This window comes from Aulonocara sp. 'chitande type north' Nkhata Bay, linkage group LG3, assembly GCF_057382095.1.
Source record: "Aulonocara sp. 'chitande type north' Nkhata Bay isolate Kocher_YH1m ecotype deep benthic linkage group LG3, A_spYH_male_GT1.1, whole genome shotgun sequence".
Lineage (NCBI taxonomy): Eukaryota > Metazoa > Chordata > Actinopteri > Cichliformes > Cichlidae > Aulonocara > Aulonocara sp. 'chitande type north' Nkhata Bay.
The window spans coordinates 6,311,744-6,335,665 of record NC_141346.1 but is presented as its reverse complement, the minus strand read 5'-3'; the positions used below and the strand labels follow the sequence as shown (position 1 = coordinate 6,335,665).

The window sequence follows — 23,922 nt, the reverse complement described above, 5'->3', positions numbered from 1 at the left end:
GCTACTGCTCTAATCCAGCTGAGCACTCAAGACTCAGCTATTCACACACTGCTTTCTAAGCACCTTTATCAAACACTCACGTTTGGATGGAGGCGTCAGAAGAAATTTGGGGTTCAGTATCTTGCCTAAGAATACTTCAGCATGCAGACAAGAAGACACATTTAGAAGACAACCCACTGCATCACATGAGCCTCAGTCAGCGTTCACAGTGCACAGAGAGATCCTGCTGGTTTGCTGTTTATGCATTACTAATGTAGATTTATTGTTGACATGCGTGTTTAAGGTTCGGTGCCCAAACTGACAGTGACTGATGGCAACATTTAGACTGAAAACCAAACAATGAAACTCTGAGAGACACAGGACGATTATCGACTCTGTCCACACAGTGGAAAATTTGTTCTTAATAGAGGAAACATCGTCTACATAACAGACCCAATCAGCAGGAGCGATGCTAAACACAGCCGCTGTGGTTTCCTGTTTGATGAAAACAGGTCGTCTGCCTTCATGTTCAGTCGTCATGTTACAGATACTAACTGAACTGAACCTTCAGCAGGTTTTGGACGTTTATGAGACAAATTTAAATCACAAACTTTCATCACTTTAATCCTGCAGGTTTGAAACTGTTTTCTATTATTAGAAAGATTCTTTGTGTATTTCAGGTAAAGTGTGATGCTCATATGTAAATAACATCTTGTTTTGTTTCCTGTCCAACTGGCCAGCTTTGAGATGAAACCAGTCATTTTTAACCAGGACATGTCCTTTAATGCACATATTAAACAAATATGTAGGACTGCTTTCTTCCATTTGAGCAACATCTCTAAAATTAGAAATATCCTGTCTCAGAGTGATGCTGAAAAACAAGTTCATGCATTTATTACTTCTAGGCTCAAAATCGTTTTCTGTGCCTGTCATGAACAGCTGTGTGGCAGGCAGAGGCAAGACCCAAATGCAGGACTTGGAAACAAAGGGGTCGGCTAAAAGAGGCAGCGTTATTAATGTTAAAAGATACTCACAGAAGAACACAGCAAAACAGGCACGAGGGAGACTGAGGACCTAAACACAGGGATGGGATTACAAACACAATGAGACAGAACACAGAGAAAACAGACAAACGCAGGTACGTGAGCGGGGAGACTGAAAGAATAACAAAACACAGAGAAGAGGCTGGCACAGACTGGACACGAAGGAAATAAACATGAACAACAAGAAATAGAGAATAAGAAATATAAATAATGACGACTCTGACAAATAAGGGAACCTGAGCTCAAGAGACACCAATATAGAACCAGAACAAAGGTCATTGAAACAAGAGAACAAATAAACACATAGTCCATAACAAACACAAAAACTAGCTCAAAGACTGAGGACCATCACAGGACACTCTGTGTCAAACATGAGTGTTCATAAGTTCAGAGTATTGATCAGTTTGAAATGATGGAAGCAGCTCCTGAAAGTGACGACTCTTCACCTCGCAGTAGACCTTTGTCAGAGTTCAAGCTGCACAGACTCAAACCAGCAGCAGGTTGATTTCTTTAGTTCCCCGTCAATCCTGGTTCCTCAGGAGGAACTTGCTCCCACAATGACATCACTGTGTGAATGAATGGGAGTGAATGAAGAAAGGAGGAAGCTGATGACTGCCTGTAAATGTTCCCACGGTGACTGACAGAGTGAGACTGTCCACAGGAAGTCTGCAGGTCTGTCCTCAGCTTCCTGTTTACACTTCTTCTGTGGTGTCTGTGGTTCCTTTAGCTTCTGTAAAAATGGGACAGTTGAGTGTGCAGTCATGGTGCAGGTCACTAGAAGGGTGAGGCATTTATTGTCCTACCAACTTTAAAACCTAATTAAAATGTATATGTATGTAACAAATATATGAAACTTTAAACCTAATTTTTAAACTGAAGCTTAAAGAGAAAAAAGTTAATGATGGATTGCATTTATATAACACTTTTCTAGGCACCCAAAGTACAGTTCCACAGTCACTCTCACACACTGGTGGAGGCAGCTACAGTTGTAGCCACAGCTGCCCGGGGGCAGACTGACAGAAGCAAGGCTGCCATATCGCGCCATCGGCCCCTCTGGCCAACACCAGTAGGCGGTAGGGGAAGTGTCTTGCCCAAGGACACAACGACCAGGACAGAGAGAGAGCAGGAGGGATCGAACCGGCGACCTTCCACTTATAGAGGAGCTTCCCAATCCCCTGAACCACGGTTGCCCCGACAGCTCAGCATGTAATAACACTGGGACATGAGTCATATAGGTGCAGCCTCCCTACCTGTGTTCTCAGGGGTCTGAGTGATGATGTCAGCATTGGTCATGTGTGTTTTTGGGATGACATCATCAAGACAAGAACATGCCAATGAGTGACTGAATATCCGGGTTTTATTTACAACTCACTGAACTTGGATTTCCCATCAACCCTGTTTGCCTGCTGAACTGAATTCAAATATATATTGTTTTCATTTAATAATAATCCTGCAGAGAAATCTTAATTCTTATGAAGACGTTGTGAGGGGCTTCATGAATCTCTCTCTGAAAAAGAACTCATTTTGTTTCACTTTAAACACTAGTCACACAAAGAGATGAAGACAAGAAACAAAGTTAAGAACATCTTTTGCTGTGTGGTAACTTTACATCTTCCTTTGTTCAGTCCTGTATCTCAGCACCGGTATCTGCTGACATGCACTCTCTCTACTCTCAGACACTGTTTATCTCTACAGAGTCCACAACATTCAAATAGCTGCTAGACTGATCTTAAACACATAAAACACTTCATGGTTTATGTGTTTTACCTTTGATCATTTCCCACTGATCTCAACAAAGAAGCTCCGTCACAGAGAGCTTCTCTCAGCAGTTAACCACACCAGCAGCACCTGTTTTGATGTGGGTGAATGAACGCTCGACTCCGGGAAATATGAACTACTGACTCAGGTGACTTCACTATTTATGTGCTTTTACATCTGATTACTGCTACTACTGTGTATAACCCTCAGATTTACATGGCAATAAAAGAAATAATGTGGTCACTGAACTAGCTTCTCCTGCTAGTCCCAAAAACGTGACTCAAAGTGAGAGCTGACTGGGCTTTTTCAGCTGTAGCCTAAACTGTGGAAGCATCACCCTGCCCTCGTTAGTTCAGCCCACTCGCTGCCTGTCTTTAAATAATGTCTTAAAATGTGTTTTTGCTCCTCAGATTAGAGTCAGAACGCGAGCAGTACATTCTCACCTTGTACTGGTTGTTATTTTCCTAATTTTGCTGGTTTGCTGGTTTGTACAGTATTTTTATTAAACTGTCCAACGTGTGCTTCTCCGATTTATTTTTGAAAAGATACATCTGGATTAAAAACAAACCAAATCCGCTCAGATTATTTTTAATCTTCAGTTCAGGCCGACTGCTCCTGTTACACTGTGTCATTCACACAAACCTGAATTGACTCCCATCAAACACCGATCATATCTGTTTAAGCTGCAGGATTTCCTGTCTCAGTGCCACGTCTCTCTCTGCTGACTGCCTCATGTTATAAACACTGAACTGACCAACGAAACCACAGTACAGCTTTAATTATGAAACCAGTGACAGGTTTTACTGAGGAAACAGGAACCTGAAGAGTGAACTGCACCTGCTGTCAATCCCACTTTCAAAACACTAGTTTGATAAATGTGAGAAGAAGATTCTCATTGTTTCATTGAGCACATTTTACAAGCCCAATGAAAACTACTTTTGGGTTTATCTCTCATTGATGTCCCTCGCTAGAACACAGGTGAATGTGTACCTGCAGTGTTTGTCCTCAGACTGGAGTAAAGTACTTCAGGTTCGCTGGCTGGAGTCTTATTGGTCCAGGCTCTACTGGTGACCTCAGCATAGGTGACATCATTTACTGGAGCTGACTGGTATCTCCCTGCAAAGATGAAGTGATCTGAAAGAATACTAGTATTTGTGTCTGTGGAGTTTTAGTCTGAATCTACTTTCTAAGTGTTCTAAAAATAGAAACGCTGATGGAGGCTGTCTTGATGTGTCCAACATGATGACTTTGGATGAAAATTTGAGACAGATGCCATACCTGTGCGCTTCTTCCACAGAAGATGAAGTACAAACAGAACCAGAACCAATAGCACCAGGGAACCTATAGCAGCTACAATTGGGAATATGAGGGAGGAGGGGGGAGAGGGAGAAGGGGGAGGAGAAAGAAGGGTAGAAGAAGAGGAGATATGAGTGTTTGTCAGTGACGTTATGGTTGTTGTTGCTTCTTTTGTTGTTGTAAACAAGGCTGTGGTTGAAGGACCTGCAGGAGAGATGAGGAAGCTGGTTCAGTCAGTTTATCATCAGCTCAGCAGATTGGCTTTAAACAGGAAGTGATGTCAGTGATCTGACCTCTGACCCTCAGAAAGCTCTGAGGAGATGATCCAAACTCATCAGTAGAACACCAGTAGAGACCTTCATCAGACTGCTGCACGTTAATGGTGATGTTTTTCTCTGATTTAGGTCTAACAAGACGTCCATTAAAGTAGAAATAAGCTGCAGCTGTGCCACCAGTTTTCTTCTTACAGCGTAGAGTGACATCACTTCCTGTCCTCACAGGAAGTGCAGGGATCTCCAGGATCACATGTTTATCTAAAGAAAAGACACACAGAGTGATGTAGAGGTGGTATAACAGTCTGCTGTTAGTCTGATGAAATGAATGACTTCATTACCTGATACAGTGATGTTGACTTCTTCACTCTTCTCTCCAGCTTCATCTTCACACCAGTAAACTCCACTGATTGGCTTGAACTCATCAAACAAACAGGATGAACCATTGAACCTCCCGAAGCCCCGCCCCCTTGCTCCACATGACTCAGTCCCACTTCCTGTGTCCCTCTTCACCGTCCATCCATCAGAACCCAGCTGACCGTCACATGTCAGAGACACTGAGGCTGCTGTGAAGAACTGCTGAAGGTTTGGACTGACGCTCAGAGAGACTGGAGGACAGACGGACAGTTTCTATCAGTGTTTACACTCAGTGTTTGTCCTGGACCATGGTGCACTTCATCTACTCACCTGCACAAACAGTCAGTGCAGACAGCAGCAGCACACACACACCTGCAACAGGAGGTCAGAGGTCACTGAAGGTCAGAGGATATTAAAGGTCAGAGGTCACTGAAAGAGACTGGACATTATGACCAGAAGGCAGTAATAGGCCTGGGAGAGCATCTTCTATGTTACCATGTTCACCCTTCTCCCTGCTATGATGGCACTTGTTTAGCCATTTGTCACATAGACTCTGGATGTTATATTTCAAAGCTGCACACTGGTTATCTGTGTAGGTCACAGTTAGGTGTTGTGAGAAAGTTGGTGACACCCAGTTGGTGGGGAGGCCCTGGTGGTGAAGTTTTCTGTTCTCCTGTGTCAAGGGTGCAGACAACAGCTGTTGAAACACCTTCTCTTTTAACGTCTATTCAACTAAATGCTGTGCTATTCATCTTTAGTGACTGTGTACCTGCCCCCCCCCCCCCCCCCCCCCTCTCTCTCTCTCGTGCTCATAAGAATAAAAATGAATAGAAAGTTGTTGATTACTTCTACTCATGTGACAAAGTGCAGGAAGACCACGCCCGGGTGCCACCTGGGAAGGCGAGACAAACTTTGGAGCAGACACAAGACACTTTGTCGAGAGACACTTCTGCATCGATGACGGGCTGATTTCAGTTCCCACAGAGGCTGCAGCCATCGATCGGCTTAAGCACACATGTGCAGCCGAGTCCAACCTCAAACTCCACAAAATTGCCTCAAATTGTTTCTTAGTCATGCAAGCCTACACCCGGTGTCGAGTTCTCTCCGTATGTAATAGTATCTTCAACCTCTTGTATACTCTGAGTGGAAAACAGTTAAAACATAAACATGTTTAATCAATACCTTTCATAACTTGAAATGCAAATAGAAATTATACATTTTTAAAAATGATGCAAACAACAAAGTAAAATGTTGCTATTTACCCCAAAATGCAGCCAAGGCCTCAGATGTTTTGCACAATCATTTCAAACTATTTACAGAACAATCAGGTGTGTTGCATCAAATAAGAAGGCACACAAAGTATTCATGCAACTCCCAAAAAATAGGTCCTGTCCACTATAAAACAGAGGAGAACACCACAAGGTCTGACAGCAGGAGCACCTGTGACATTCACTAGTATAACTCACAAAAACCCAATAACTGCATAACACACTAACTACAGCCTCCAAACACACTAAACGTCACTAATCTCTCACATGTGAAAACTCGCTCTCTCTCTTTCTTTCGCTCTCTCTCTCTCATTGGTGTCACTCCTAAAACTTCTCCCTCTTCCTAAACAACCAAACGCCTCATGTTGCCATATCATTTTTTGATTGGTGGACATGGTACACTTCAACATGAATAAGGAAGGGAAGTGGTGCTTTTTCTTTTTCACTCGCAAGCGGAGAGCGTTTGCTAGCGCTGTCCTTAGAAAACGCAGTTGCTGAGGCGGCTGAGGTCATTTGGAGTCCAGGGAGCGCTTTGAAGACCTTCTGTGACTCTTTGGTGGCATCTGTCATTTTTTACAGTGTTGTATGTTGGTACCTCAGGTCCCACATCTCCAGATTCACTAACAGCTTCTTCCACCTGGGCCATTCGGACATTTAACAAACACCATGTCCCCTCTGTTCTAACTCTGCTGTGATCCCAACAACCGACATGTAAAGGTCGCCCAAACTAATAAAATTGTCAGGGATTATAGTGGAGAGAGAAAACAGGCGGCTCCCACCCTCTATCTGAACATCAGTTTTGAGTGGCTATACAGTATATCTGCAGAGATACGGGCAGTACAGGTGCAGCAGTTAGGTATTAAGAAATAAAAAAGAAAAGAAAAACATAAAATGAATTCATATTCAATTCCCACATTTACTAAAAGCAAACAATGTAATGATATTAAAGTAACTCCCTGATGGATGACATGAGCAATGAATAGCTTCACTGATTTTATTAGGTTCTATTTGAGTCTCAATCTGCTGCTGTTTGAAGCTCATCACCAGAAAAACAACAAAACATACAAACTCTGAGGGAAATGACCAAAACAGTCTCCAGTCTTTTGTTAGACTCTGTGTTTATAGTGGAAAATTTGCTCTTATTAAAGGAAGTGAAGGCTACATAATAGGCAGATAAGACAAACGTGTGGTGAGTGCAACTAGCAGCTGTGGTTTCCTGAATGAACGTCGATGTTCGAAGAAACGAGGTTACTACACCGGGGGACCCCATCCTTGGGGTGGAGCCATTTTTGTTTTAGCGTGTTTTGGGGTTTAAAAGCCACAGAGACGCGGTGCTCAGGAAAAATGCATTTCAGCTGTGCTGATGCTCCTGACACGTATAAGACTGGGGAAACCTGCATTCAGCTGGACCTGAAAAACACTATGTCCAGATAAACACAATCAACTTTTGGAGAAAAATAAAAGATTCTTCATCAGACTAACAACTAAAAACATGACACTTACCTTAACAGTGTGGGCTACATCAAATATATTCAAGACCGACAACAACACTTCTCACTGCTGCTAATTTTAACAAAACTAAACAAAAAGTAGAAAAAGGCAATTCACCAAGTCTTGAAAAGTAAAACTGAAAAATAGAAACACAGAATAAAATAAAACATCCATCCAGATCTTTACCACCAACAACATAAAATCTACCTTAATTAAATGGCCAAATTCTCCAATAAATTAGCAATAATAAAGTAAGAAAAAATAAGACATTCAATTTATGGACGCTCAAATTAACAGAGCGACATTAAACGCACCTCATTGCCTGCCGTAGCGTTCTTTGCAGCTGCACTTCACCTCAAAGGTCGGTTAATACATCGGATTGAACTTAACCAAAGTCCAATTAAAGGAAAATAAATGTTTCTAACAAATACAATGAAGAAGATTAAAATAATTCACTGTCAGTTACTGTCGCTGTGAGTTTGACGAGGTCAGCTGCTTCATTTGGTTCTGCCTAAAGTTCTCTCAGTGATCCAGTGTTTATATGATAAGATACGTGTTTAATGCAGAGAGTTGGAATTACAAGTTGGTAAGAAGCTTTTTAACAAAGGTTTGATTTAAGCTTTAAGTTCAAAGGTGAAAGAAATTTCACGTTTGATGAAGGAAGATCAAGGCTAACAAGGACATAGGTCAAAGGTCAAAATAAGGTAAGGTGAGAAAATATAATAGATATATATAATCAATCAATAAGGTGAAAATATCAGATAAAAGGGTTTATTTGGTTATAAGGAATAAAGAGGTCAAAGGTCAAAACATGAGTACTGTTAAGTTAAAATTAAAGGGTCAAAGGTCAGATTAAACAGGTTACACAGAAAGGATCGGCAAAACTTAAACAAGGATAAAGAAATAATACATTAAACAAGGAAATAAATTAAAAGTCTGAGTTAATGAGAAATTAAACGTTTAAATCAGGTTAAGAGTTAAATTTTAAGCTTTTCTTAGTTAAACTAAATAAAATAATCAGAATAAACGATTGGAGGAAAAAAGCAAAGATGTTGTGATCAAATAGTTTGTACGGCACAAAGAAAAACATGTTTCAGTAGATTGTATGTTGGAAACCACAGTAGACACAGTAGACTCAAATCATTGTTACTGAGGAATTCTGCCTTAAACAGTAAAGTGTTCTTTAACAGTGTGTGTGTGTCTGCAGCTGTTCTTTGTGTTGTTGCTGCATCGTTGCCTCAGGGGGAAAGTTGTGTGTGTGTTATGCAGACTAGCAGAGACTGCAGCTGTCAGCAGCCACACACACTTTCTATTCTTCAAATCAAATCACAGTGAAACATGTTCACTGACAGCTCAGCTTCAGCATCGTCTTCATGCTGTGACTGCAGCCGTTCAACTCTGTTTGTCTTTAACCCAAATCATCACAACATGCAAATATAATCATCAAAATGATGTGACTGGAAGGATGCAGCAGTCTGTGCTCCACCTTTCTCCTCCACACCTGCAGGTGGAGAACATGGATGCATGAATCTCTACAGAGTTCTTTGAATATTATCCGTCTCATCAGTTTTCAGTGAACAAAACTCCTCACAGAGCCAAAATAAGCAGTTTGTATCCAACATAACTCAGCTGGACTCTGATGCTCCGTATAACAGCCACACATGAGTCTGGATTCACTCAAAGCATTGAACAAACTTTATTGGAAATGAAGCTTTTGGACATTTGTTCTCTGATATTTGCTCTTCAGCTCGAGTCTCCATCAGTGGGAACATTTCCTGATTCAACTTTTCTTCTGTTCAAATCAAACTCCATGAGAATCAAAGTGTGAATCAGAGTCCTGATGATCAGATTCTATAGAAACATGGAGACTGTAGAGGATTTACACTCAATATGTTCATTTGTTCCCTTCAAGAAAAATCAATCATTCATCCAATAAAATCAGTCGTTGATCAGTTTGATTGACAGGACAGATGATCAGAGGTGCAGAGTTTTTACCTCCATCATTGTTACAGGGACAGAAGAATGGGTGGAGTCTGTGAGTGAAGGAGCAGCCAGTAAAGGAGTAGATCAGAGCTGCAGCACCTACATCATAAAAGGAGACCAGACCCTCCTCATAATCCACAAACACCCCCACCTTCTCAGGACCAGGATGGAGACAGAGGGGGACTGAAGGGGAAGCAGCAGCTTTGTACTCATTTCCATTTCTCAGCCTCACAGTCCAGAAACCATCCTGAGGACTCAGTGTGATTTGTCCCTTCCTGTTGATCGACTCTGTGGCCACTCCTAAATCCCACTCAGTCTTTCCTTTAACCTGAACCTCAAAGTAAAATCTGCCTGAAGAGAAACTCTGCTCTCCTAAAACATTACCATAGTAAGAAAATCTCTCTGGGTTGTCTGGAAGATTCTTCCTCACATCACTATGATAAACTTGTTTTCCATCATCAGACAGGATGAGATTAGGATGAGCTGTATCAGGATCCAGAGTCACATCCACCTCATGCTGCTGCACCCTCTGCAGCTCAGCCTCTAACAGCTTCTTCTTCATGGGTTTCCTGATTGTCTCCTCCAGCTGAGCCACAGCTCTCCCCACAGTCCCCTCATATGATGGTGGATGAACTCTGACCTCTGTCCAGTCCTTGCTGGGTGGAGCAGCTTTCAGGGAGGAGAAGCTTTGGAGGAGGTGGAGGTGGTCTTCAGAGCGTGAGAGCTGCTCCACCTCAGAGCTTCTCTCCATCAGCTCAGAGATTTCCTGTTCCAGATCTTTGATGAGACCTTCAGCCTGTTTCTCTGTAGCTTCCTGTTTGTCTTCGATCTCCTTCATGAGCTCCTTCAGGCGTCTCTCAACAGACTCCATCAGAGCCGTGAGGACCTGAACACCTTCTGCTTTCTGTCTGTCTGCAGCATCTTTACTCATCTTCACCGACTCTGTGATCTCCTGAATCTTCAGTCGTCTCTTCTGGATCATCTGCTGAATCTCAGCCTCTGTCTTCTCCAGCTCTGCCTTCTTTCCTTCATATTCTTCTCTCAGAGGAACAAACTCGTGGTTCTTGTGGTCTAAAACAGAGCAGAGCATGCAGACACATGTCTGGTCGGTCTTACAGAACAGCTCCAGGAGTTTATCGTGCTTCGTGCACATCCTGCCTTCCAGGTTCTCCACAGCATCAACCAGCTGATGTCTTTTCAGACCTTTCAGTGTCAGATGAGGCTCCAGGTGAGTCTGACAGTAGGAGATCTGACACACCAGGCAGGACTTCAGGGCCTTCAGTCTGGTTCCAGTGCAGACGTCACAGGGAACTTCTCCTGGTTTGGGAGCTTGTTGCTCTGAGCTGCTGCTGCTGGCTTTCTGCTGAGCTTCACGTCTGAACTGAGCAACCATCTCAGAGAACAAAGTGTTGATCTTCAGCTGAGGTCGAGTGTAGAAAGTCTCTTTACACATGGGACACTGACAGCTCTGACTCATGTCCCAGTGCTGACTGATGCAGGTTTTGCAGAAGTTGTGTCCACATGATGTAGTGACTGGATCAGTGAACACATCCAGACAGATGGAGCACAGAAACTGATCTTCAGATCGCAGATTGCTGGCAGCAGACATGTCTGCACTCTGAGGGAGAAAGAAGAGAAACATTTGATTCAAAATTCACTTTAAATTTCATTTTTACAAAGAGAGAAACAAGCGTCAGTAGTCTGAGGAGCTTGGAGAGAAAAGCGTCTGGACTTCTTTAAGTTTCTTTTCATCACAGAAGCTTCTTCACCTCATCCTCAACACGGACCAAGGAATGAATACTGCACTTTTGGAAGAACTCCCTCCCCTGCAGCCTCTTATCGTCAAAGGGACGGAGGTGGAGACGGCAAACAGCCACAGATTCCTGGGACTGCAGGTTACATCAGACCTGAGCTGGACTCTCAACACTACAGCAACTGTGAAAAAAGCCCAGCAAAGGCTTTATTTCATTCGGCTGCTCAGGAAAGCTGGCATGAACCACCACCCTCTCACCCAGGCCTGCAGAGGACTGATAGACAGCATCCTCACCGCAGGCATCACTGTCTGGTATGGAAACACTACACAGACAGAGAGGAAGGCTCTGCAGAGTCAGAAAGTCTGCAGAGAGGATTATGGGAACAACACTTGCATCCATGGACCTGCACATACAAAGCTGCACATACAATCTCAGACACAACAGAGCGGACAGCAGCATCACACACAGAACACGATTCTTCAACAGCTTCTTCCCCACAACTGTCAGACTGACGGCAAACAAAAACACACTGAACACTTAAAATAACACAGCACTACTTAACCTCACTTTGAATGTATCATCGGTTCACTGACCATCGGGCAATACGCTCACAACAGACTTGTGAAACAGATCTGTGCAACAAATGTGCAACACTGTGAGTGCGATAAGAGGTAGAGAACTACACACTCTCTGTACATTTTCTTCTTTTTCTTTGTATATAGAAAATAGTACGACTACCCTACTCCGGACTTCATTTCTATCCTTCTGCTTTTTCTGTCTTTATATTGTTAAAGTGTGATTTGACTTGGAAAGCTCTGCACAAGTATTCCACTGTGCATGGACTGTTGGTCCTGTGTGCAAATGTCAAAATAAAAATCTTGAACCTTCAGTTGTCAGAGTAACTGGTGGAGACCCAGCAACACACTCAGACACAAACTGGTTCATCTGAAACACAAACTGAACAACGTCGTGTCTGCTGTACAGTGCAGCGTCCAGATGAACAGGATCAACACGATGAACATCTTTTTAACAGTCGTTACAAAGATGTGAAGTTGTTTGGCTGACACAGACAAACAGTATCCCACATTCTTGATTTTTAGCTCACAAACACGTCTTATAAGGACTTATTGATCCTGAAATGTTGGAGGTTTTAGCTCTTTAAACAGTAAAGTTACAGGAGGATACAGATAATTATCAGGAAAATGTCCTCGGTTTGTTAAAATGATCCCGTCCGATAACACACGAGAACAATAAATGTATAATTTTCTGTTGTAACCCACAAACTGAACGGTCACACTCATCTTTCATGTTGTCACTAAAACATCACTCCTTCCACGTCTAGTTGGTCGTGATGGAGGCGGAGTGCGTTGGGTCCGCTTTCCCTGCCCAGCCGATGTTCCTGACGCAGGGAAACAGATCCTGTTGGGGATCCCTACCTTGGCACAACACCTGCCATGGTCTTTGCACACTCACCACAGTAAATGCATCATGTTGTCAGCTTTACAGTATCATAGTCAGAGAAACTGGTCAGGCCGCTCTCTTCCAAATGTCTACACTTCACCCTTTTACTGTCAGTGGGCTCAGAGTCCATCTAATGTGGCTCATTATCTGATGCCGTCTGCAGACCAGTGTTAGACACTGAGAGGTTGATGGCTCCGTGTCAGAGCACCGGCCTTAACGAAAAAGTTATCAATCGTTCTTTTCATCTTGTCTCATTACCCACAGCTACATCCACTCCTATCAGGCTGCTCACCTCTGCTGCGACGATTCAAACAGCCGGAAAGTAAATAATTTGGAGACGGTGCGTTTGTGTCACAGTGAACAGTGAAAACAGAGACTTTCTAAAACAATGATGCATGTTAGTCATGTGATGCAGGCATGTGACCAATTAAACAAAGATAGTGGAGAGCATTATACAGCAGCAGTTTTGACAGTCCTATTAAAGATGAATATCAGTCTGCACATGCTCCACAGAGCTTTTCTTCAAATTCTTTAATTCTCTCTCGCTTTTGCAACTTTGTACTTTTGTGTTACTCGCAGCAACAACTCCACCTCATTGTTAGTCCATTTTAAAACTCGGTGCTTTTCCTCCACCTTTTGCCGCGACGTTTCAAACAGCCGGAAAGTGAATAAGCGGCAGACAGAAATGAGACCGGTCGAATCGTCTTGCGTTTCACGCATGCGCAGGACTGGAACGTAAGCGTTTTCAGCCGTCTTAATGTGGACGCACAACTCTGTGAAAACGACTGAAAACACTAGTGTGGACGCGGAGCGCTGTTTTCAAATCTATCCGGGCGAGTGTGGACGTAGCCTAAGTGGCACCATGGAGGAATGAGGTGGCGCTCTAGACCCTGATGAAGTGAACAGAGTGAAGATTTGTGTAGAAGCAGGAAGTGTGATCAGCTGCACTCACCACTGTTGCTGAGAGGAACCTGATGGACTCCAGTGAATCTTCTTTTAGAGACAAACAGGACTCGACTGCAGCTCTGCTGCTGCTCTCTCACACTTTCACTTCTGCAAAATGACGTTGAGCTTCTTGTTTTTCAGGTGTTGCTCCGCCTCTTCTTGCCTCTCCCTTTACAGGAATCAGCCGGTCTGTACTCAGTGACTGTGTGCAGCGGGTGGGAGGAGTGAGGAGTGGTGTGTGGGTTCACACAGTAATGACGGCCTCAGGTGATCAGCAGAAACTCACCTGGATTTCCTTTTTCCACAGCAGACTGAGAGCTTCAGGTGGACCCTGAAGGAGGTCTCAGACACAGGTGGTAAAAGTACACACAGTGTGTACTGAAGTAGAAGTACTACTGTTAAAAATACTCCAAGTACTGTTTCAACTTCTTTACTCAAGTAAAAGTAAAAAGTACTGGCTGTGAAATGAGAGTAAAAAGAGCTGATTGAAGAACATTTCTAACACGTGTTTATACAAAGCTAACTGAACCATGTGCTGCATCAACGTGATAATAAAATAATATTATTCACTTTGTTTCTGTCTAAATTTGAATTCTAATAAATATTTTAGCTTGAAATAAGTGAAAAAAATCTGCCAATGGAACAAGTTAAAACTCTCTATTTTTTCTCTGGTTTCAAGATTCACTGTCTTAAAAAAAGTTCATATCCGGTGGCGGACTCCCTCAGACGTCGGTGCGTTGGTGGTTCTTTGTGTCCGGGGATGGGCGTCCAGGTACACACCGGCTCACTCCTTGGTGGGTGCTTATCGGGGCCTGGAGCCTGGGGCTCGCTCGGGCCACTTCGGAGGTGGGGTGCCCTTGGCCTCTCGGCCTGGGGCTCGGTCACTCAGGCACAGCTGGCTGCCGGCAGAGCTCACGGGCGCGTCACTACAACTCCCCCTGGCTTCTGCTCCGCAGCTGCTGAGTGAGCCCTCATCTGGGACTCTCCTCAGCTCTTACTGGGACAGTGGCGCGGCTGCCCCTCTGTTGGTCTTCCTTGGTCTCTTGTGTTCTGGGGGCCTCTGGATGTCTGGAGTTTTGATCTCCTCCATACCTGCTTCATGCCCTGGAGGACGGGGCTGTGGCCCCCCCACACCCTCTAGCAGATCATTACATGAAGGAACCTTTTAAAAACAAGCGCGTCCATGCTCACAGGTGTACACACGGGTGATCACACACACAAACTACACCCTTTTTGGCTCCTACCTTAAGGTCAAGGTCAAATTTATTTATATAGCACATTTCAAACAGCCGATGCTGCACAAAGTGCTTAACAATATAAAAATGGTATTAAAAAGCAACAATGTAATACAATAATAACAATAAAAAACAATAATAGGACAGTAAAAGAATTAAAACAATAACTAAACTAATTCAAATAAGATCAAAATGCTTGGGTCATAGTGTGTTAAAAGCCAGGGCATAGAAATGTGTCTTTAGTAAAGATTTAAATTGCTCAAGTGTTTGTGCAGATCTCATATTTAAGGAGAGACTATTCCAAAGTCTGGGACCTGCCACAGAGAAGGATCTATCACCTATCTATCATCTATCTATCCGTGGGATGGACAGCATTAGTTTTGAGCTAGACCTCGTGGTTTTTCCTGGAGCATAGGCAGAGAGGAGCTCAGACAGGTAAGGAGGGGCTCGGGCGTTAAGTGACTTAAAAACAAAAAGTAAAAGTTTAAATTGGATCCTGTAGGAGACAGGAAGCCAGTGTAAAGAAGCTAAAAGTGGGGTTATATGCTCTCTCCGTTTGGTACCAGTTAGCAGGCGAGCAGCTGCATTTTGAACCATCTGAAGATGATGGATGGTGGCCTGATCTAGACCATAATAAAATGAATTGCAGTAGTCCAATCTGCAAGTAAGAAAAAGGTGAATAACACGCTCAAAGACGTTAGCCGGAAGGTATGGCTTTACCTTGGCTAGCTGTCTTAACTAAAAAAAACAGGACTGAACTACTGCACTCACCTGCTTATTCAATTTAAAAGAACCATCAATGTAGACACTGAGGTTTTTTACATGTGTTTTACAATACGAGGAAAGGGGCCCAGAGTGCTGTCGATATGATTAAAGTTGCCAAAAATGACAACCTCAGTTTTATTTTCATTTAGCTTTAAAACATTTAATGACAACCACTGTTTGACATCATCAAGGCAGCGTAATAAGAGCTGGGGATGGTCTGACCCTGCTTTTAAAGGTAGATAAATCTGCAAATCATCAGCAAAACAATGAAATGAAATGCTGTACCGCGAGAAGATGGAGCCCAATGGCAACAAATAGACTGCGAACAGAGCAGGACCCAAAATAGAGCCTTGAGGTACACCGTATTTAAGAGGGGCTATTTTGGAGTTGTGGGGGCCCATACTGACATAAAAAAACCTTTCTGACAGATAGGACCGAAACCACTGTAAGGCAGATCCTTTTAGGCCAGCATGAAATTCTAGCCGTGATAACAGGATGTCATGGTCGACCGTGTCAAAAGCTGCTGACAAGTCCAACAATAAAAGGGCAGCAGGGCTGCCAGAGTCCAGAGTTAAAAGAATAGCGTTAAAAATCCTTAAAAGTGCTGCCTCAGTGCTATGTAGGGATTTAAAACCAGATTGAAATTTTTCAGAGATCATATAAGAATCAAGGTGTGCCTGCAACTGTAGGTAGACCACTTTCTCCAAGACTTTAGAAAGAAAAGGAAGCTTTGAGATAGGCCTGTAGTTGGACAGAACAGTTGGGTCCAGGTTTTGTTTTTTAAGAAGAGGCTGAACTACAGCTTGTTTAAAGCATGATGGGACGCAGCCTGTAGCAAGGGACGTATTAATTAATCTCAGGATAAAAGGCCCAACAGTATTAAAAGTGCTTTTAAGCAAGCTCGGGGGAGACAATCAGAGGGGCAGTGTGATGATCTTAGGTTACTAACTACCGCGGTCAAGTCCTTAAGGGAGACGGGATCAAACTGCTCTAAGACAGCTGAGCACACAGGAGAAAGACTCTGATCTGAGGCAGCAGACAACGAGACAAGGGCCCTGATCAATAGGATCTTGTCATTAAAAAAATGCTAAAATATCATCGCACATACTTGGTGAAGAAGTGACTCCAGAATTATCACATAAACTAAGAAAGCGATTAAGAACGTTAAAAAGTACCTGAGGCCTGTGACTGTTTACTGACACTAAGTTTGAGACCTTAAAGCACACTGTGCGCTGTCGATCTTACGTGCTGCACAATAATGTTTAATATTTAGTATTACTGTTATAGTCACATAGATCATCGTGATGTTGTTTATACTATTGCTCTAGTCTTCCTCTGCTTGTTTTCTTTTTTCTTTCTCAACAGGTGATCAAGAGAAAGGAAAAAGAGAAAAAAAGGTGATGAAGCAGATTTTCATCGTGTTTTCTCTCTCTCTCTCTTTTCCTTTTTCTTTCCCTCTCCTTCTGTTAACTTTCTTCTGAACTTTTCTTCTTGTTTTTCTTTCCCGTCCCCGAGTCCAGTCTGGCCTGATTACAATAACTTATAAAAATAACTAATAAAGATCAAATAAACTATGACAATCAAGTGGACCAGTATTGCAAAAGGCCCACTTGGGAAAGTAAATCTGTTGGGCATTTGTCTTGGCCTTCAGACATAATTCTGATTGTTACAGTGCCAGACAGGACACACACACACACACACACACACATTACACAGTTATCTATTTCTTTGTTAAATAAACTGAACCAGCTAAACCTTGTTTGTGTACCTGTATAGCCAAAATAACCTCGACACATCAAAGCATGGACTCAGCAACAGATCATGTAAGTTGGAGCCTCCATGGATCAGACTTCTTTGTCCAGCACATTCCACAGATGCTCATTTTGTATTGAGACTGGATTGAGATTAGATAGAGATTTGGATTGAGTAATTTGCTGTGCTGTGCTCCTCTAACCATTCCTGAACCATTTGTCCTTTGTGGCAGGGCGCATTATCCTGCTACAAGAGGCCACTGCCATCACAGAATACTGTTTCCATGAAAGGTTGCACATGGTCTGCAAAAATACTTAAGTAGGTGGTACTTGTGAAAGTAACACCCGCGTGGATGGCAGGGCCCAAGGTTTCCTAGCAGAACACTGTGCAAAGGTTCACACTACCTTCGCCAGCTTGTCTTCTTCCCATAGTGCATTCTGGTGCCAGGTTTTCCTGGCAGCTGGCCACAGAAAACATAAGTCAACAGACCAGACCACCTTCTTCCATTGCTCCGTGGTCTATTTCTAAAGCTCATGTGCCCACTGATGGTATTTTCAGTGGTGGACAAGGGTCAGCAATGGTACCCTGACTGGTCTGTGGCTATGTAGCCCCAAAACACAACAAATTGTGATACACTGTGTATACACGGACCAACCTTCGCTCCGCACATGAATCTGTGAGCCTTGGCCATCCATGGCCATGCCATTGGTTCACCTCTCCTTCTTCCTTGGTATAATTTTGATAGATACTGACAACTGCAGGCCAAGAAAACTGCACAAGAACTGCATTTTTGGAGATGCTCTGACCCAGTCATCTAGCCATCACAATAGGCCCTTGTCAAAATTGCTCGCATCCTTACGCTTGCCCATTTTTCTGCTTCTAACACATCTACTTTGAGGATACAAAGTTCACTTGCTCTCTAATATGCCACTCACCAACAGGTACCATGATAAAGAGATAAACAGTGCTACTGACTTCACCTAATAATGTTACGCCTGATAAGCGTTCTTTGTTCAGCATTCTGGCTCTCTTCCCAGAAAACCTCCAAAGTCTTGCATCCATGCCCGAAGCACCTCAACTGGCTCCTTTTAACACAAAGGAACAGCAGCTCTACTTTGAGCTCCCTGCAGTGTCTGACGTCCAAGTCAAATATTGGAGACATTGTTCAACACCTGGATTACTGGCACACAAATCTGCTAGTCTATCTAAAGCTCCATCTTCCTATCACTCATAAATAAAATGTCGAGCAACATGAATTCCCTGATTTGGGGCAGTCTTCCTCTCCAACTCACAGGGAGCAATATCCAGCATATCCTGCCACTGAATAACTTTTGGAGTCATCCTCAAGTGGTCATTGGAGGAATTGGAATTTTTTGACCCTTCTTAATTTTACAAGCCTGGACACATCCACTCCATAACACTGGAATAGATCTGGAAAAAAATCTTAGACTTTCTCAGGGCTACAAAGTCACAAACTGCCCCTTAAAGCCACAATGCAGCATAAGTGTCCAGCGTCACACTGTCCCACATCGCATTTCCCTTCAGTTCTGGTCCCATGATAACAGATGGCCAGAGCCTGGTGACATGTGTCCACAAATGTCAACAAATGTCGTGCAAATGTCAAGGCCGCAGACAAAGAAGGCAAGCAGGGATAGTTGAGTTTGTGTGTGTACGCACTACATGAATGTGGAAGGGAGATCTTTTTGGGAAGGCAACAAAAAAAATGGCAACATGACAGTATATATGATATAGACAACACAAAGAAATCATGAGCCCCTTACGACCCCTCACCTCAGCTTACAGCAGCTCAGCCGACCCCTCGTCTGTGGCAGGTTTAAGCCAATAATGATCACACACCATCATCAAAAGTGACAGGTCCTACCGTACACTGACAGTGATTCCAATTAGGAGGACGAAATGAGCAGCAGGCAGTAGAAAATTACCAGACTGTCTTGTGCAACAGTTTGATTTTTTTTCCCCCCCTTACCAAGTATGACGCAAGACCCTGACACTGAGTAAGAGGAAAGAGGACAGAACTGTAGAGGACAATGGGAAACCACGGAGGCTTTAATGAGCACCTCTTTCTTTCCACTTTCATCTAACTGGGCTAACATGATGAACTAGTCGTCCTGTTCCCGCTTAGCCTCCATCGCTCTAGTTACCTCCCTACACGCCGCACAAACCAGGCCTGGTACCTCATGATAAATTTACAGCGGAGCAGGTGAGAGGGAGATGGAGAGCACGAGTTTGCTCTGTTGTAATGAATAAATGTCGATTTGTTCTCTCTGGTTTCTCTTGCACTCTTTGTCTACCAGCCCACCAGCAGCCACAAGCTGGCATATGCACTGTTTTTATTGTCCTTTTACAACAAAAAGTGAATTAAAACCTGGGTTAACCCTATATATGGCTGGAGTTTAGTGTGCTTAGCCACGTGATGAGTAAAAAAGGATCATTTAGTGCATTCAAGTTAAATGCGGTCAACTTTCAGTAATTTAAAGTCTCTTTAATAAAATGGGTTTTCAAAAAGAGCAAACTCTAATCAGCAGCAGCTCTAACTGAACTTGTCTGACTGTGATTGCACAGCAGGCCTTGCATCAATGGGCATGCAAACAAGCAACAGGCTTTGTCCAGACAAATGAGCTGAGGAGAATTTAGTCATCTCAGGCCCACCCACCATATCTACTGTGGTGGTTGGGCCCACTGGGGCCCACTGTCACACTATCTACTGTGGAACTGCTCCTATGTGGTGTTTAAGAAACAGTCAGCACTTAAAAATTAATAAATTAACACAACTGCTCAACTGCTTGTTAGCGCACATATCTAATTACCCAATCACCCAATCACAAGGCTGCTTACTTAGTACATTTAGCAATGCAAACATGGTCAAGACTGAAATTCAAAATGAGCATCAGAATGAGGAAGAAAGGTGATTTAAGTGACTGTGGCGAGGTTGTTGGTGTCAGACATGCTGATCTCAGTATTTCAGAAACCCGTGATCTGCTGGGATTTACCCACACAAACATCAGTAGCTTTAAAGAGGATGGACTGAAAAAGAGAAAATGTGCAGTGAGTAACAGTTTTCTGGGCTGAAATGCGTTGTTGATGCCAGGGGTCAGAGGAGAATGACCAGACTGCTTCAAGCTGATAGGAAGGCAACAGTAAATCAAACAATAAAATTCAATAACATTTGGTTCATGGGTTCAACATAGGGCCAAATAATAACAAAAGTCATCTTAAATGCTTTACATTGTAAGGTAAAGATGCTACAATAATACAGAGAAACTCCAACAATCAGATGACCTCCTATTAATAAACAAAATAATAGGAAGTAACCCCTGGCAGCAATCTGCTGTGTGTGGTTGGAGGTGAGGTGATGAACACAGGACAACAGACACACCGTGAAAGAGAGCCTGAAATGAATAATAACTAATGATTAAATGCAGATGGTGTATAAACACACAGTGAATGAAAGGAGGTGAGTGAAGAAGAAAAAATATGTGCATCATGGAAGATCCCTAGGATTATTGCAGCATAACTAAGGGGGGGTTCAGGGTCACCTTCTTCAGCCCTGACTACATGCTTTATCAAAAAGAAAAGTTTTTAGCCTCATTTTAAAAGTAGAGGAGGTTGTCTGTCTCCTAAACCCAAACTGGGAGCCGCCTCCACAGAAGTGGGGCCTGAAAACTGAGGGCTCAGCCTCCCATTCTACTTTTAAGTATCCATAGAACTGCAACTAAGCCAGCAGTCTAAGAGCAAAGTGCTCTATTGGGGTGATACAGCACTGTGATGTCTTAAGATAAGATGGAGCCTGATTATTCAAGAAAGGGATATTTTTTGGCACACTTTGGACTTATCAGCTGAGCAGTGTTTAAACACCACAGCCGACCTGAGTATTGTTGAATATGTCCGTCCCTTTATAATCACATTGTACCCATGTTCTGATGGCTGCCTCCAGCAGTATGCAACGTCACAGAACTCAAATCACCTCAGACCTTTTTCTTGAAATCATTGTCATGTGGCCTGCAAAGTCACCGCTTGTCAATCCAGTTTTTGGGATCAGGTGGAATGGGAGAGTCGCATCATGGATCTGCTGGAACTTTGTGATGCCATCATGTCAACATGGACCAAAATCTCTGAGATTAGCGCTTTGTTGAATCTGTGCTCTGAAGAATTAGGGTAGGTCTGTAATTGAGAAGAAAAACAAAGGCGTTCCCATAATAACAGAATGGATTTAGGAGTTTCATTGCTCACAGCTCTTGCATGTTCTGTCTGAATGATGACTGGTTGATTATGTGTTCTGCTGCTCCTACATTCAATGAAAGCATATTAATCAAGAAGACCGATGAAAGACTTTTTCAGTCTGCAGAAGAAGTTAATCAGATGTTGGTTATATCAGCTAGGGTGGTTATATGACACTGACATATGGCAACTTTTTCATGAGTAAAAGTAGACAAATAAATTAAAGTTATTAATAATATTTTATATTAATTGTCTTTTTTCCAGGCATTAACAGGTTTCCATTGGAGAACCCTGTCTGAGAAACATGGGGTTTCATGAGATAAATTATAGACTGGTGTAGAAACTCAAAAAGATTTGTTTTTCTTGCTGTCATGAGGGAAAGGGAATCTTTGCTCACATTCTTTAATGATATCTCGCCTGGAGCCGTGCTTTATGTCCACTGGGCAGCTTTATAGTGCACTGTAGCAGCTGGAAAAGGCAACACAACAACAGAAGGGCAGTGATAACATTCACACAAAGTGACTGAATGGGAACAATAAAACAAGTTACTGAATTTCACACCTCACAAAGACGACAGTCAGTGTTCTGCCCAGCACTCCAACCATAATAATCTAAGGTACAACAATAAAACATCTATATGTGGTCAAAGTCAAAATGTACAAAAACTGAAATATTTTAATTCCTTTTTAAATGGATTGTAGACCCACCAGTGCTGATCCAGCCAATTAAAAATGATGGAGTTAGGGAATCTTGAAACCATAAAAGCTGTACATGCCAGGTCTGTGCAATTATTTGTAATAGAACAATAATGTCAGCATTTAAAGAGGACGTTGAAACTGTACCAATAACTGTGAGCGTTCCCACTGCAGTTGCCAAGGTTCCAGCTGGAAACAGGAACCTGCTGGTTTTTGGAGAGTCCTGAGGGAATGTCAGAATGTTAAAAGAGTAAAAGAGCATAGGCACCATGTGTCTATATATAGTTTACACTGTTTGCATAAGTGCATTTTAACTATACAGGTAGGCGCTTCTCCTGCAACGCTCTTGGTTTGGTACACTTTGCTGGTGTTTCTTCATTCAACTTTTGCCGGCACGTTTATCTCAGTTTTCTACTTCCTGTAGTATCTTTCTGCGTATCCTGTGCATGCAGTCTGATATTCTTCTGTCTGTGTTGTTCCGACATCATCACAACAGTGTTGGTCCAGAATTAGCATTTCAACTGACCACCCACATTTTCTGAGCAATCAGTTAGCGTTAGCAAAGAAGTTAGCTAATGCTATTGAAAGCTACCACTACCAAACCAATGTGAGTAACCTAAATTTGGCTAACCACAAACCTAAGTTGATAATAGTATTATTTATACATTGTATAAATGGATAATGAATAAAGAAAACACCTGGGATGATTACCATTTGTTCCAGAAGAGAGATTATATAAATAAAAGCATTTCTTTTCTTTTTCCTCCACATTCTAAAGCTTGACATTGCAAAAATGGGCATTGTTGAGCCTGGATTTTTGTAGTGATGTAGGAACAACACAAACAACACCGTCAGGCTGGTAGCCGTTAACCTCTGGTCTTTCAGCTGAGCTGCCAGCCAAACTTCTTGATAAAAACTTTGCAGTGCAAGACCTCATGGTACACTCGCTTTCTCTCTACCTGTGACCAGGTAGGTGTAGTTTGTTCTCTCGTGTAGTTTGTTCTCTCCACCCTTCATCCAACATGACGGTCTAGCAGTAGCCTACAGACTTAACTGTTGGGTAGGGAGGCAGAGCAAGCCATCTATTAATCAGAAGGTTTGTGGTTTGATCCCTGGTTTTTCAGTCTGCATCCTAAATATTCTTTGGCAAGATACTAACTCCAAGTTCCTCTCCACTGGATTCATCACAGTGTGAATGTTCATATAAGCACTAAGAAAAAAGTGCTTGTATGAATGGGTGAATGAGCCATGTTGCATTAAGCACTTTAAGTACTTGGAGTGGAAATGCACCATATAAGAAGATTTAGACCGCAATGACCTGACTAACTGAGAACTTACACGGCTTTATGAGAACCAGTCCGTTACCCCAAAACACACACAGACACACTATGGTTTGCTGAGCTAAGCTGCAAATCTTAACATGGCTTCGTCCTCCATTGCACCTTAATAATTTATTTACTATTTCCAGTTTTTGTAAAGCACTTCTGTGGTGTTACCATGAGTTTGCGTTGACTTAACGCAGCCCCAGAGATAGAGAATGACACTTGGTGGATCTGGCACACTTCTACCTCTCCGAGGCTTGTGGGGTGCTCGGACTAACCATGCTAAATTCTTGGAGACAGTGGTCTG

At 42.8% G+C, this 23,922-nt stretch overlaps 2 protein-coding genes across 2 annotated transcripts; both read right to left on the bottom strand.

Moving 5' to 3' along the window:
* Window positions 1-3,747: 3,747 nt before the first annotated feature.
* Window positions 3,748-8,839, bottom strand: LOC147333674 (uncharacterized). Its single transcript, XM_086285823.1, has 7 exons — window positions 8,815-8,839; window positions 7,513-7,671; window positions 5,036-5,077; window positions 4,690-4,956; window positions 4,370-4,609; window positions 4,059-4,280; window positions 3,748-3,896 (listed from the first exon to the last, which is right to left on the bottom strand). Exons 1-7 carry the CDS (start codon window positions 8,837-8,839, stop codon window positions 3,748-3,750), a joined length of 1,104 nt encoding a protein of 367 aa, XP_086141949.1.
* A 410-nt stretch (window positions 8,840-9,249) lies between these two features.
* LOC147333673 (E3 ubiquitin-protein ligase TRIM21-like) lies at window positions 9,250-11,233 on the bottom strand. The gene has a single exon (XM_086268849.1). It carries the CDS (start codon window positions 11,087-11,089, stop codon window positions 9,386-9,388), a length of 1,704 nt encoding a protein of 567 aa, XP_086124975.1. The 5' UTR covers window positions 11,090-11,233; the 3' UTR covers window positions 9,250-9,385.
* Window positions 11,234-23,922: the final 12,689 nt, after the last annotated feature.